The sequence below is a fragment of the Phoca vitulina genome, unplaced genomic scaffold, assembly GCF_004348235.1.
Source record: "Phoca vitulina isolate PV1807 unplaced genomic scaffold, GSC_HSeal_1.0 scaffold17, whole genome shotgun sequence".
NCBI lineage: Eukaryota > Metazoa > Chordata > Mammalia > Carnivora > Phocidae > Phoca > Phoca vitulina.
Window position 1 is genome coordinate 25216350 of NW_022589720.1, and position 16525 is coordinate 25232874.

General features: G+C 38.3%; 1 protein-coding gene across 3 annotated transcripts in view; it reads right to left on the reverse strand.

The window, feature by feature from the left end:
- Positions 1-8314: 8314 nt before the first annotated feature.
- The window catches only part of ZFR (zinc finger RNA binding protein), an 82269-nt gene continuing 74058 nt past the window's right edge, over positions 8315-16525 (reverse strand). For all 3 annotated transcript variants that reach the window (XM_032415131.1, XM_032415130.1, XM_032415129.1), the window contains 3 exons: positions 14710-14821; positions 14500-14597; positions 8315-9851 (listed from right to left, as the gene is read on the reverse strand). In XM_032415131.1, coding sequence (XP_032271022.1) covers positions 9672-9851; positions 14500-14597; positions 14710-14821 — 390 coding nt within the window. In that variant the 3' untranslated portion in view covers positions 8315-9671. The remainder of the gene's footprint in view (positions 9852-14499; positions 14598-14709; positions 14822-16525) is intronic.

Sequence of the window (16525 nt, forward strand, 5' to 3'; positions counted from 1 at the left end):
ATCCAAGGACCCTGGGGTCATGACCTGAGCTGAAGACAGACATGCTAAACCCACTGAGCCAACCAGGTGCCCTGTGGTATATCATTCTTACTTTTTTTTTTTTTTAAGTAGGCTCCACACCCAGCATGGAGCCCAGCATGGGGCTTGAACTCACGACCCTGAGATCAAGACCTGAGCTGAGATCAAGAGCAAGGTGCTTAACCGACTGAGCCACCCAGGAGTCCCTACATTATTCTTTATATATATTGCTGGATATGATTTGATAAATCTCTCAAGGGTACTTCACTTTAACTTCATCAGGTACATTGGTCTGAGCTTTGTTTTTCTTTCTTTTTTAAAAAAATAAGTCTATACCCAATGTGGGGCTTGAACTCATGACCCTGAGATCAAGAGTCGCACACTCTACCAACTGAGCCAGACAGCCTGAGTTTTCTTTGAACAGTTTTTATTTGGTTTTGATATCATGGTAATGTTGGCCTCATAAAATAAGTTGAGGTTGAGCCCCAGAAAAAAATTATAAAGTTATTCATAAATAACTTTATGGAGCCACTTACCCTAACTCCTCCAACTCCCCAATCTGGCCAGTGTGTTCCAGTTACTCAGGACTCCCCTTTTCAATCCTCTGGCCAGAAATCTGGGGCTGTAGTTACTACTCACACATCTATGGTTGTACTCATGTCTATGGCTAAGCAGTGAGTTTACCTCTGGAAGGTGGAAATACGGTGAATTGTTGACTTTGATGATACTTCAGTTCTTGTCTTCTCCAGTCTTCCTGTCACTAATTATGTTTTAGAGTCCTCAAACTGCTGTTCTTTGTATTTTATCCAGATTTTATATTCAGAGGGAGAGACAGGGCAGAGGGTGCTTACTTCATCTTACTGGGAACTTGGACTCATAAATTTGGTTTCAATTAATAAGTTAGTCATAGCTGCCTTCCCACTTTACCATATACTAAGCCCTCTCCTTTTCGTCTTTTTTGTTGTACACTAAATTTCAGGACAAAAAAAATTAAGAACTCATACAATTAAGAATTTTACCATCTACCAAATCTTTTTTCCCTTTGAGCCCATCTTTGTTTCTCTTCAATTCCCACAGCCTTCTATCTCTTTCATTAAGTCCAACCAAAGAACAGACAGGAAGACAGGCTGCTCCAGTGTTACTGAGATTTTCGGTCTCTGCTTTAAAATAAAGGGTTCCTTTAAGGCTGTAGTTTGCTTAAATTTCAGGCCTCCTTCCTGACATTTCTCTTGAAACAATCAATGAAGGAAGTGCGTTGAGTGTTTATGACTGTCCTTTAGATTTTATTTTTTAAAGTAATCTCTATACCCAGCATGGGGCTCAAACTCACAACCCTGAGATCAAGAGTCGCATGCTCCACTGAGTCAGCCAGACGTCCCTATGACTGTCCTTTATATTAAGTGTGGGGGACATCAAGTATCTTAGTGTATGAGAGAAACATATGATCACGGAATTGAAGAATTTTGGAGAGTCCATAGGTAAAATGGCTGGGGTCTCTGATGTCATAAAATCAAATGCACACTGGCCATCCTGGTAGGCAAAACAGGGAATGGTAGAGGCTGTGATAAACTTTCCAGAAAAGATTTTGTCTTAAATTTATCCTCTGGAAGGAATGGCCATTAATCTCACCTTTAGCTAATTGTTTTTTTTTTTTTTTCCAGCTTTAGCTAATTCTCAGCGCACAAGAATACATGCCCCCTGTCATCAGATCTTCCAATTTTTCAAGAGAAGTCAAGTTGAGGGACGCCTGGGTGGCTCAGTCGTTAAGCATCTGCCTTCGGCTCAGGTCATGATCCCAGAGTCCTGGGATCGAGCCCTGCATCGGGCTCCCTGCTCCGCGGGAAGCCTGCTTCTCCCTCTCCCGCTCCCCCTGCTTGTGTTCCCCCTCTGGCTGTGTTTCTCTGTCAAATAAATAAATAAAATCCTAAAAAAAAAAAAAAAAAAAATAGATAAGCTGGGATTTTCTGTGAAATCTTTAATACTGGTTGTTTTTAACACTGTTTGGGCCAAATAAGACACAGCTATATCCTGGATCTGGTACCTAAGATATGACTTCTGGCTCAGGTAAAGGTTGAAATGCAGAGCAAAGAAGATGGAATTCCCTCTTTTTCTAGAATTATTTAACCATTGACCTTTGAAAAAGATGTAGCTTTGTAAGTTCCTTAGAATGAAGAGGTAAAAGTGGGCCTTTGGAGTAGACCAAAATTGGGTTACTTAAAAATTATTTGTACACCATGTCTTAAGGATTAAAATTCTACAGGGGCGCCTGGGTGGCTCAGTTGTTAAGCATCTGCCTTCGGCTCAGGTCATGATCCCAGGGTCCTGGGATCGAGCCCCGCATCGGGCTCCCTGCTCAGCGGGAAGCCTGCTTCTCCCTCTCCCGCTCCCCCTGCTTGTGTTCCCTCTCTTGCTGTGTATCTCTCTGTCAAATAAATCAATAAAATCTTTAAAAAAAAAAAAAAAATTCTACAAAAAGAGGCTTGGCTGCAGGACACATCAATGGGAGGTTAGGGTTAGGGTTAATTGCTCGGCTTTGAAGTTAACAGAACTCTCCAAGTATGTAGCTTTCTGATGATCTGACCCAATTCAAGAGATTATATCATTCAAATGATCTTTTATTACAGAAAGGACAAGTTACTTAAGCTCAAACCCTAGTTTGCTCATGTGTAATACTGAACACCTAGCAATGTTGTGAGGATGAAACAATATATACTGTTCAGCACAGTGATGTGGAGTTGCTTGAAGGTATTTTGAGTAGCAGTGACATAAACAGATGTGTTAGGAGGAATAAGCTGGGGGTTGTTGGGTGAGAGACTGGAGGCAGAAAGAAAAAAAAGCAAGATTGGAGTTTAGATAAAGGCAGGATTTGGAGGTAATTTTAACAAAGGGAATATCTAGAACTTGGAAGATGGATGAGATCATCAAAAGCATTAAAATGCTGATGACAGAACTGTGGGTGCTACCTAGAGGCGGCAGCACAGAAGGAATGTTCGGGGAGGTAGGAAGAAACAAAATAATCAAAAACACAACAACCACGGAAAACAAGGGAAACGTTAACACAATATATAGCAAAACCAGCATCCATTTTGTCACAATCTTCTTTATGCCTGCATTTTGGCTGCCATGAAATAATGATTAACTTTGAGGCAACTGGCTATGTGACTTCTATTCCAATGACTTTTACCAGGTACATGGACTAACAATGTAAAGGCATAACTCTTTTTATTGTGCTTTGCTTTATTGCCCTTCACAGATGCTGCATTTTTTTGGAAATTGATGGTTTGTGGCAACTCCACATCAAGCAGCTCTGTCAGTATCGCTTTCCTGACAGCACTTGTTCACTCAGTATCTCTAAATCACACTTTGGTAATTTGCAAAATATTTCACACCAGCTCATTATTGTAATTATTATGGCAATCTGTCATCAGTGATTATGACTCTGAAAGCTCAGATAATGGTTAGCATTTTTTAGCTTTAAAAAAATTTTTAAGTTTTAAAATTTATCTTTAAAGACTTTTTATTCTTTAAAGGTATGTACATTGTTTTTAAAAAAGACATAGTGGTAGGGGCGCCTAGGTAGCTAAGTCGGTTGGGTGTCTGCCTTCGGCTCAGGTCATGATCCCGGGGTCCTGGGATCGAGCCCCAGGATCAAGCCCTGCATCGGGCCCCCTGCTCAGTGGAGAGCCTGCTTCTCCCCTTGCCCCGCACCCCGTTTGTGCTCTCTCAAATAAATAAATATCTTAAAAAAAAATAAAAAACCTAACGGTATTGCACACTTAATAGATGAACGTAACTTTTATATATATGGGGAAACCACTTTATTGTGACATTTGCTGTATTATGGTGGTCTGGAACTGAAACTCCAAGTACCGCCGAGGTATGCCTGGTAATCACACCTTCAACTTGGAAAAGATCTGATTATCTTACATACTTCCATACCTAATGCCAGGACTTTTAACCAAAATCTTAAACAGGTGGTTATAATTTTGAACATGAGCAACAACTTTACAAATGACCTCTATTTTACTGTTGCAGTTAACATTTTCAAAAAGCTATTTCTTCAATTGATTTTTTTTCTATAGTCTCTCCTGCTCTGTGGTTCCAATTACACAGCTTAGTTTCAAATTCACTACCTCAAAGTATCACTTAAAAAAAGAATGCCCAGGTGGGAACCTGGCTGGCTCAGTCAGTAGAGCATGACTCTTGATCTCAGGGTTGAGTTCAAGCCCCACAATGGGAGTAAACCTTATTAAAAAAAAAAAAAAAAAGGCCAGAACTGAACACTATGGCTCTAGATATGGACCAATGCCAAGGATATGTATCTCTCATTTTAGATATCAGATAAAGGACAGAGGTAGCTCCCTCTGGGTTAAGTTTCAATGCTAGCTCACTAAAATTAGTTGTGATTGGTAATGTAGGTTTGAACTTCCCTCCAAACCCCTACCCTATGCACTAACATTTTTAAACATTTTTTATTTCTAAGTTATCTGAATACCCAACGTGGGACTCAAACTCAAAACCCTGAGATCAAGAGTCACAGGCCAGGTGCCCCAGGTCTTGTTTTTATCTACATTATAAAGCACACTAAATTGCACTGAAATGCAGCATACTCATTTTAAACAGCTCATAGCAAAGCTCAAGGTAAATTACAACACCCTGGAATTCTTCTCATCAGGAACCTGTCATACTTCATTATCCTGTATTTCTTTAACATAGAGCTCCACTGATCCAAGCCCTAGGTATGTGCTGTTTTCCCTATTTCTGAACTCATTTTAAGAGTGATTAAGCTAACGGAGATCAACTTTTCATACTTTGATTCAACAGATTATAAAGAAGCATTCACATTGTTACTTAACTGATTACATAGTCCTTTCCAAGCTGAAGACCCTATTTTTCTAATACCAGGTATTGGAACTATATTAAGAGAAGGTGAATATAGTAGCTTTGTATTTAATGTACCAGTTTAGAGATTTCTCAAAAATATTATTCAAGCTTTAAGTTGGTTACTGATTTCTACTTTCACATTTTATTTTACAGCTAATATTATCACACTAAACAAGATAAAGACTAAAATGACCTAGACTACAGTTAATCAGTAAAATTGCTTAGGGAATGGGGATATTATGATTTGCTAAATATCCCAATTAACTTATGCTATACATATTGTGTGGCTGATAATAAAATACCTTCAATACTAAATTTAAAATATAGTTTTGCAGGGTGCCTGGCTGGCTAAGCCAGTAGAGAACGAGACTTTTGATCTCAGGGTCATGAGTTCAAGCCCCACGCTGCGCGTAGAGCTTACTTAAGAAATATATGTAAAAACAATCGTTTTTGGACTTTAGAGTACATGATGGTCACTGCTATAAAGCATGTTTATTCAAACATGATCAATGTACCACTTGCAACACAACCACCTATACTTAAAAGAAATCTAATTTGGAATGATTCTATAGTGCTGGTTAAAACTGCAATTTTCCGAGGCACCTGGCTGGCTCAGTTAAGTGTCCGACTCTTGGTCTTGGCTCCGGCAAAATCTCAGGGTCGTGGTTTCGAGCCCCGAGTCGAGCTCCGTGCTCAGCAGAGTCTGCTAGAGATTCTCTCTCCCTGTCCCCCTCCCCCGCTCACATAATAAAATCTAAAAAAAAAAAAAAAATACAACTTCCCTATGTGTACTGATATGGAACAATCTCCAGGATTCCAAGATACTAAATGAAAGAAAGGCAGGTACAGAATATACACCGTATGCAGCCATTTGTAAAACAGCAAGGGTGCACATATTCACGCCCTGTGCACAGGCCATGTGTGGAAGGGTATACAATGGATTAATACTGACTCTCTCTGGGAAGGGGCAACGTAAGAGGCAGAAGACATTTTATGCCATGTACTTAAACCTTTTAAATTTAAACGTGTATGAACCATCCATTCAAACAACATTCTTAGGCTTATTCTGGCCCTCCTCAAGTTTTGGAATTAGGGCTTAAAACTCTTAATTTTTATAATGTTCCCCAGACAACTCTCAAGGAACAAATTTGAGACCAATTATATGAACATTATCTTTCTAGGATACTGTAAAACTTGCCCTTTATGGAGAAAATCTTCAAAAATGAGATAGCACTGTCAAATTCAGTATAAAAAGTAGTGGATCCATTAAAGCAACTATTTATAACTTCAATTCAATTCATACATTGACAACATAATAGCATGACCATGCAAGACAAAAAAATTTTTTAAGGGAAAAATTATTTAAAATACTCCTGACTTTAAAAAACCAGGGATCTTTTGCTGTGCTGTTCATGCAATTCTGCATTTTTAATTCTAACTTGTCCGAAGAAACAGAAGAAAAAATAGTGGTGAAGAAAAAGAAAATTCCAATTTGGAGAGCACTGTGTAATTGGAGGTGGGTAAGAGGAATCAATTTATTTGGGGGTTATCATTAAATTATTCTAACATAAGAACAGGAAAAGTCAGCCTGAGATGCAGAGAATAACTGATAATTAGTTGCCAAAACAACTGGTTCAAGAATGTATTAGCAGGACGATGCCCAGTACTTTTTTTTTTTAGAGGTTTTATTTTTGGGGCACCTGGGTGGCTTGGTCGTTAAGTGTCTGCCTTCGGCTCGGGTCATGATCCCGGGGTCCTGGGATTGGGCCCCGCATCGGGCTCCCTGCTCCGCGGGAAGCCTGCTTCTCCCTCCCCCACTCCCCCTGCTTGTGTTCCCTCTGTCGCTGTGTCTCTCTCTGTCAAATAAATAAAATCTTTAAAAAAAATAAAAAATAAAAAGGTTTTATTTTTGAGAGAGGGAGGGAGAGCTCACGAGCATGCGAGCACACAAGCAGCGAGAAGGGCAGAGGGAGAAGCAGACTCTCCGCTGAGCAGGGAGCCCGACCCAGGGCTCAATCCCAGGACCCTGGGATCAAGACCTGAGCCAAAGGCAGAGGCTTAACTGAGCCACCCAGGCACCCTCTCCCCAATACTTCTTTTAACTAGAGTTTATAGTTTTCTTTAAAAATTGTCAAAGCAGGGGCTCCTTGGTGGCGCAGTCGGTTAAGCGTCTGACTTTTGGTTTGGCTCAGGCTGTGATCTCAGGATCGTGGGATGGAGCCCTAAGTCAGGCTCCACACTGAGTGCCGTCTGCTGGAGATTCTCTCTCCCTCTCCCTCAGCCCCTTCCCCCTGCTTGCTCTCTCTCTCAAATAATCTTTTAAAAAGATGTCAAAGCAGAAGATACTAATGAATCCAAGTTCTTTTTTTTTTTTTTTAAGATTTTATTCATGAGACACAGAGAGACAGAAAGAGAGAGAGAGAGAGAGGCAGGCTCCCCTCGGAGCAGGGAGCCTGATGCGGGACTCGATCCCAGGACCCCGGGATCATGACCTGAGCCAAAGGCAGACGCTTAACTGACTGAGCCACCCAGGCACCCCAAGTTATTTCATTCAAGATGGTTAACGTGGGTCTATCCACAACAATGAAAATAATTAAGTCATGCAAAAAATTAGTACTGAAACAATTATTTTCATAAAAAATTTAAATGGCACCAACTGTTTATCTGGATGAAGACACCCAAAACAAATGCAAAATTTTGAAACAGACTGAAAACATGTTTAGAACATAATTATAAGATGAAGGGAGCAGCCTGGAAAAGTGCTGAGCATGAATTTTGAAACCTGACTCAATTTCAATCCTGTCATATAAGTTGATTTGTGATCTTGTTAGTTAGCCACTCTGGGCTTCAATTTTCTCATCTGAAAAATAAGAAATATAGCAGTGTCACTTATTGTTTAAGATGGGAGAACATGAAATGACCTAGCATGTCATTGGTGTGTGATGTTAAGTTCTTGCCTTCTCTAAGAGAACAGTGAGGAACAAAATTCAAAAATTTTACTGGGTAAAACTCACTATTCAAAAGAGTAAAATGAGACCCAGAAACATTTAAAAAACAAACAACGGGGGGTAGGGGTGAAAAAGGCTTGTCCGTGTTACATAGATAGTATGTGACAACCTTTGGAGAAAAGCCCAAGTCTCCTTTTCTAGTTCTCCAGTGGTTGTCTCCTACAGTTTCCTGGTCTTCTAAGTGGAGGTCCAGGGAAAGATTCAAATTCCAGAAAGACACTGAGCCAATATACTATTGAATTATAAATTTTTCTGGAAATTATGTGCTCAGGCAACAAGTACTTGTCAGGAATAACAAGATATATGTACCCAATAAAACTTGAATGTGGTTTTACTGAAGCATAAGTCATTTCAAAGCAAAAGTAGTTTATGAGTCATCTCTAACATATAATACATTTAAGTCATTATGTGAATTTAAGTTTTTATTTGTGTATTTCACTGTAGTGCTGTGACAACAAAATGACATCTGTGTACCAGAGCATACATACATCAACAGTAAGATGTAACTTCTCATTACACCACTGCTAGAATATTTAGCTTTTTGTAGGACACATAAGCATGTAAGATGGCCACACCAAATAATTTTCTGGTTTTTTTTCCTTAGATAACCTTAATTTTTTATCAGTAATACTTTATCAACCTCACTGTTAAGAGAACTGTAAATTATCTGGGTGATGGGGTATGAGGGCAGGGGGAGGAATCATTCAACTGTGTTATACTGTAACAGTTTGCTAGAATAATCTCACACACACCAATAAGGAACTGTCATCATAATTAAGGGCTAGTTACTGTTGTTAGTTGCACAATGATAAAGTTCTTTTGAAAATATTGGTTAGCCCACTTATATATGAAAAATGCCCTTTCCACTTATGCAGAAGAAAAAAATATTCAGAAAGTTATTTTTTGGCCTTGCTATGTCAAAAAGTCAACTGTACAAAGGTCTACGTGTCAAACCTAAAATTATAATTTTAAAAGTCTATTAAAAACAAAAATGTCATGCATTTTTATTATCAATTATGCAGAGGCTTTAAAACTGTTGCAAGACCATATAGTATATATTAGCTTTTATACTGCTAATGCACAACTAACAGCAAACTTGATTAGATTAACAGAAATCTGTCTTAATTACACCTTTATATATCACACTAGAGACAAATGCCACAAGATCTGCAGAAACATTCAGTTCTGAGCACTTAAATGGCAGGATAACTTTTTGTGTTGTAATCCATCACATACAGAATAACAAAACAAAAGGAAAAAATTCTGCAGTTTCACGTTACAAAAAAACGTACTGCTGTAAAATATTAAGAAGGGGTAAAGGATATCATCTATTAACACAAAGTAACGACTAGTGTCAAAGAGCAAACAAAACTCCTAAATAAAAATATCAAAATACACATAGCAACTGAAGCACAAATACTGCATTAAATACAGTAAAGATTTAATAAGACTAGTTAATAAAAGACACAAAAATAGGGGGAGCTAGGGCAACCAGTTAATAAAACCAAAATAATGGGGAAAACATCTGAAGCATTGTTTTTCCCCTAGTTGGAGCACAATTTTTTTTTTTTTTGGGTGTCTTTCCATTCATATAATACCTAACACTGTACATTAAGATATTAATGTCACAGAAAAACTTGGTTCTTCCATGAAATTCTTTAAATTCTTGATAAATTTTTCAAAGTAGACATTATTATGAATGAAAAACAACCAACAAATGGGCACCTGTTGTTTTTAACACTGCAGATTTACAGGAACTTTTTAAAAGTTATCATAATCTTTTTTGTCTTTTTTCCCCTCAGCTTCAAATCCATCAACTCCATCGCTATCCCTTCTTCGTTTCCTGTTGTTGTGGATGTTAAAACGTTGGCTCATTTGGGGTAATGGATCCATGCCTAGAACTTTGTGTATCTGGCGGAATGCAAGGAGTCTCAATGCAAACTGCAACAAAAAGAGCCGGAATTCAAAGTTAATTTTAAGAACCAAAATATTAATTATTAACTAGGCTTATATCTCCATATATCAATATAAAAAAGCATATTTAATTAAATAAACAGCTTGAATAATATTAAGTTTCACAACCAAAATACTCCATATGTTCTAGTGTTTATATTTTCAGGCTTTTCTGTACGCATGCTGTTTTGCTTTTTAAAACATAAATTAAGAGGCACCTGGGTGGCTCAGTCAGTTATGGGTCTGACTCTTGGTTTCGGCTCAGGTCATGATCTCAGGGTCATGACATCAAGTCCCAAGTCAGGCTCCGTGCTGCGCATGGAGCCTGCTTAAGATTCTCTCTCCCCTTTTCCCTCTACCCCTCCCCGCCCAGCTCATACGCACTTGCATTCTCTCTCTCTCAAAAAAGAAGTTAAGAAATAGACCTTTAAAAAAAATTCAGTATCATGTTCATTTAAAAAAAAATCTTGAAATTGAAACAATACGTAACAAAAGGAATGTAAATCTCATTGAGTAAATCCCTCCTTGGTTTCTACTCATGTATTTTCCCATTTTTTCTGTGATGCCCATGTGTATAGGCTGCACACATACACACACGCACACACACTTCCCCAGGTTTACAAAAAAGGGTCACATTTCTTCAACTTGTTACTTCATGAACCAAAATCAAAATTTCCACTACATGGTTATGTATGCGCAGAAATGTGTTAGGCATCACTGTCACAAGATTTCATAAGACATAATCTATTCCTTGTATTTCTGGGACTATATACCTCTTAAATTAATTCAAGGAGATGTAGTCATTTGATTATATGGCAAATTTCACTATATGGTTATAACCTTCAATGTAAATGTTTAGGATTATTTTTTGAGATTAACATATCCTAAGAGTCACCCTTTTAAAGTGTACAATTCAGTGTTTTTTGGTATACTTACAAAGTTAAAGCTGTTCCATCATAACCACTCTCTAATTTCGGAACATTTTCACACACCTCCACCCCCACAACCCCCATGACCCAATGTTGGTCATTCCTCAACCCCTCCACCCTTAGGTCATGATAACCACTAATCTACTTTTCTATCTCTACAAGATTTACACACTGTGGACATTTCATATAACATATGGCTTTCTGTGTCTGGCTTCTTTCTCTTAAAGTGGCTGCTGTTGAGACTTTTTTTTAAAAAAAGATTTTACTTATTTGAGAGAGAGAAATAGAGCACACGGGGGGTGGAGATGGAAAAACAGGGAGCCTGATGCAGGGCTCAATCCTAGGGCCTGGGGATCATGATCTGAGCTGAAGGCAGAGGCTTAACCGACTGAGCCACTCAGGTGCCCCTATTTTTTTTTTTTTGAGAGCGTGTGTGCGCGCCGGGGGGCGGGGGGTGGTGGTGGTGAGGAAGAGAGCTAATCTTAAGCAGGCTCCATGCCCACTGTGGAGCCCAACATGGGGCTCGATCTCACGACCCTGAGATCAGGACCTGAGAGGAAATCAAGAGTGGACACTTAAGCAACCGAGGCACCTGGGTGCCCCGAGACTATTTTTTAATGCCTAATTATTTTCTTCAGCTGAGATCTAGTTGTTTGTTACAATTATCTCTGTAAGAATTTACTATTCTAGAAATTTCCTTGATGATACGATTCCAATTCCTTAGAACTCTGCCTCATATATTGGCTTTTGAAATCCTCAAAGTCCCCAAATCATCTGTGTTAAGGACTTGATATAGCATTCTATTTAGTCTGTAATTCCGGATTTTCACCAGTACTGGGTGCTTCTCTACTTCACTTAAGCTATAAGGCTGTTAACTCTCTGAAGTGAGAACTAGGAATATTTATCATAATAGAATACTTATTCTTTATTGAGAGATTCAGAAAAGATAAACAGAATAATTTTTTCTTCTGTATTCATGGAAAATATCCAAAGATATCTGGTATACAATAATGAATACTAATACATTTCTACCACAGGGATATTGCTGCTAATCATCAGCCTATTTGAATACTAGGAGTTTCTAAATGAAGGAATACTCCAGTAAGTAAAACTGAGCATCTGAGGCTAGAGTGAGCATCCTATAACCTCTTGTTCTGCATGTGGCTTGTATGTATTTCTAACATTTAACAAGAGAGAATTCTGTCACATAATTAGCAATTATTTAGCAGCAAACAAAATTTGAGGATTGATACTGGAATAATTCTCAAAGACATCTTGGAATTTTAAAATAACATCGAAGAAGACTTGAGGTTTACTTTACAATTCCTTTGAGGAGGGAGGGTTAACATCTATGGGAAGGGATCTGAATAAATGACCAAGGCTGTATCTGGCAGAAGCAACTTGAAAAGATCACTAAAGATAAGACTACAGAAATACACGAAAATAAAGATAAGCATTATGGGGGAAAAAAAGAAGAATAGATCTAGATAGAGACAAAGGAAGGAAGAAAATTACTAACATGGGTGCTACAGGTCACCAAGAAATAAACAGATCAACATGGGTACAATTCATAGAGCTTATTCAGATTTTACCAGTTAGATATGCACTCCTGTGTGTCTTTAGCTTTAATGCAATTTTGTCGTACGTGTAGCCTTGCATAGCCACATCACAATCAAGACATTAAACTGTACCATCACAAGGCTCCCTGTATAGCCACCATTAACAATCCCTACCCCATCCCTAACTCCTAGGAACCACTACTGTTCTCCATCTCTGTTATTTCATGAATATTACATAAATGGAATAATGCAGTTAACTCCTTCACTTTTTTTTTTTTTAAGATTTTATTTATTTATTCATCAGAGAGGGAGAGAGAAAGGAGAGCACAAGCAGGGGAACCGCAGGCAGAGGGAGAAGCAGGCTCCCCGTTGAGCAAGGAGCTGGATGTGGGACTCGATCCCAGGACCTTGGGATCATGACCTGAGCCGAAGGCAGCTGCTTAACCAGCTGAGCCATCCAGGCGTCCCATAACTCCTTCACTTTTTTAAAAAAGTTTTTTATTAACTCCTTCACTTTTTTAAAAAAATTTTTTATTAACTCCTTCACTTTTAACAAGGACATTTGTCACTACCACCTAAAGCCAGACCACTTTCTTCAAAGTGATATTAAAAAAAAAAAAAAGCCTTTCAAATGTGAATTCTATTAGTTTTTGAATGCCCTGCTCCTAACCCTAAATCTCCTTTCCCTTAGAATTTATAAATAATTCCTCCTTTAAGCACCAAGGAAGAAAGCGACTTAGGATAACTATCTTCATCCCCCAAAAATAAACCCAAAGAAATACAAACAAAACATGTCTAATACACATTAATTAGTAATCACATAAGTTATCCCTTAATATACTTATGACATAACAATTTACTTTAATCTTGACATCTTCCAAATTCCAAATTATTGTTGCCAGAAGACATAACAAATCAAGAACTTAAGTCCAATAACTTAATGTCTTAGAGTGAATTATTACTGTTCATTGCTAGTTGCCTTTTCTCCCCTTAGTACATTTTTGGAATAAAAAAAGAGCTATAGTAGTTTTAGACTGTTTTTTTTTTTTTCCATTCATTCATTAGGTTCACATATCTTATCTTTCCATAAATCTTTTTCCAATAAAATTATTAACTGATTATGATAATAGCTAACATTTATTAAAATCCTTCCATATACCAGATACTGTTAATACAGTTAAACACATTAACTCATTTAATCCTCCCAATAATCCTGCTTGAAACAGGATACTACTTTTATCCTTGTTTTATAGATGAGATAGCACAGCTGGTATTCAAATCCAGGGAGTCTTGACTCTAAAGCCCACTTTTTTCCCCCTAAAAGATTTTATTTATTTGAAAGGGAGAACGCACGCGCAAGCTCTCACGGGGGGAGGGGGGACACAGAGGGAGAGAAACTCAAGCAGACTCCCCGCGGGGTGCGGAGCCTGACACAGGGCTGGATCCCACAGCCCATGAGGTCATGACCTGTGCTGAAATCACTAGTCCGACACTTAAATGACTGAGCCACCCAGGTGCCCTGAACCCACACTTTTAATTACCTACTTTAGACAGCCTTTCCAGTGGCAGGAGAGACTGAATTATAACAATAATTACCATAAATCACACAGCATATCACTTTTTTTTTTTTTTTTAAGATTTTATTTATTTGACAAGAGACATAGCGAGAGAGGGAACATAAGCAGGGGGAGCGGGAGAGGGAGAAGCAGGCTTCCCGCTGAGCAGGGAGCCCGATGCAGGGCTCGATCCCAGGACTCTGGGATCATGACCTGAGCCGAAGGCAGACGCTTAACGACTGAGCCACCCAGGCGCCCCAGCATATCACTTCTTATAACCAGAGTACATAAACAGTTCCCATACATCATGATATGTAACTTAATACCCAGATTTAAGAAGGCACTGAAAATACAGCTGTATTTTTATATAATACACTTACTTAAGACACACACATTATAGTTAAAGTAATATAATTTAAGATTATATTAGTGAAATCTAGTTTAAATTATATCCCCTCCAAGGGCTTACTTACTTAGGAAGAACAGAAATAAATACTATGCAGTGACTTCTTTTAAAGGACAACTATAAAAAACCAAACTTGAAGGGCAGTGACCCAACAACAAAGCTTTGGGATTAGGAACACACTGGTACCTGTGCACTGGATGTGATGTCTTCACGCTGTTGGTCAGTCATCGTTGCCAAGGTATCAAATGGATCCTTCTCACAAGGATCCAGAAGTCCAGGACTACCTATAAGCAATCAATATATGGAGAAAAAGGCATTAGCATTATCCATTTGTAAAAGAAAGAGTTCTTATTTAATTATCAAACAGACAAACATTAAGAACAAAGCAAAACCTACCTTTAAGAATAATCCCTGAAGAAATGCACTCAAAAACTCTTCTCAGTGCATCTCCAGGGCTCTGAGGACTAGAAGCACTACTGATTGCTTTCTCTACTAGTAACTCCATAGCCTAAAAGTAAAAACATAAAAAAAAGTGTTTAACAGCTTAGAGACCAAAGGAATCACTCATTTTCAAACACCAGAATGACAAATTACTCATGAAGTGGTCATTAAAAATTTTTAAAGACCAAAAATGTTACACAGAGCAGATCACAAAATCAGAGTATGAATCACATATAAAAACAATCAAAATGAAATAAAACAAGTAATGAAAACAAAACTCATGAGGCAATATATAACTTACATTTTAAAAAGATATTGTAATTTATGTTTAATGAAGAAAAATGTAAAATAGATTAGTAGGGTTTTTGGTTTTTAGTTTTAATTATTGCTGGTCTTTCCTATTAAAATGACAGTCCTTAAAATTCTTTTTTTACCCCAAATATTTTATTTATTTATTTGAGAGAGAGCATGCACGAGTGGGAAGAGGGAGAAGCAGACTCCCTGCTGAGCAGGGAGCCCAACTTGGGGCTTGATCCCAGGAACCAGGGATCATGACCCGAGCCAAAGGCAGACACCCAACTAACTGAGCCACCCAGGCACTTCAGTCCTTAAAATTCTTTACATATTTAGGGCTCACATGTTTGTTCTTTAAACCTACAGTTAGAGGTGCCTGGATGGCTCAGTAGATTAAGCATCTGCCTTTGGCTCAGGGCATGATCTCAGGGTCCTAGGACTAAGCCCCACATCGCATCGGGCTCTCTGCTCAGCAGGGAGTCTGCTTATCCCTTTCACTCTCCCTCTGTGTTCTCTCTCTCTCTCTCAAGTGAATAGATAAAATCTGTAACAAAACAAAACAAAAAAACAACAAAAAAACCCCCCCTACAGTTAGAGCAGGTCAATATCCCAAGTAAAGAAGACTTGTTCTTTCTTTACAAACAACGTATATTATCTAAATTTTCCACTTAATGCACAAATGAACTTCTATTACCCCTAAGGAAAATATAAATTATGCTTTCACTGCAAAGTACATTTGAGAGACTCAAAATCTAAACCAATCAATAAAAGACAAAAGTAAAAGTATACACTTAGAAAGCAGACATACAGGAAGTGTTCTGAACAGTCTCTTATTAGAAAAATTTGCTTTCATTTAGACTTTAAAACTTGAGATATAATTCACATAAGAACCATTTTTTTTTTTTTTTAAAGATTTTATTTATTTATTTGACAGAGAGACACAGCGAGAGAGGGAACACAAGCAGGGGGAGTGGGAGAGAGAGAAGCAGGCTTCCCGCGGAGCAGGGAACCCGATGTGGGGCTCGATCCCAGGACCCTGGGATCATGACCTGAGCCGAAGGCAGACACTTAACGACTGAGCCACCCAGGCGTCCCAGAACCATTCTTTTAAAGTGTACAATTCAGTGGTTTTTAGTATACTTACAAAGTTGTTCAACCATAATCACTATCTAATTCCAGAGTATTTTCACCACCCCCAAAGAAAACTCCACACCCCTAGCAATCATTTCCCATCCTCCCTTTCCTCCAACCCCTGGCAACTACTAAACCACTATCTCTACAGATTTGCCTATTCTGGACATTTCTTACAAATGGAACTATATAAAACGTGGCTTTTTGCATTTGGCTTCCTTCACTCAGCATAATGTTTAAGGTTCACCCAAGTCATAGCCTTTACTGAAATTTTAAATATAACATTCAAAGAAACTGAATAGATTGGAACTACAATAAAGTCCTTAAAAGATAATGAAGCTGAAAA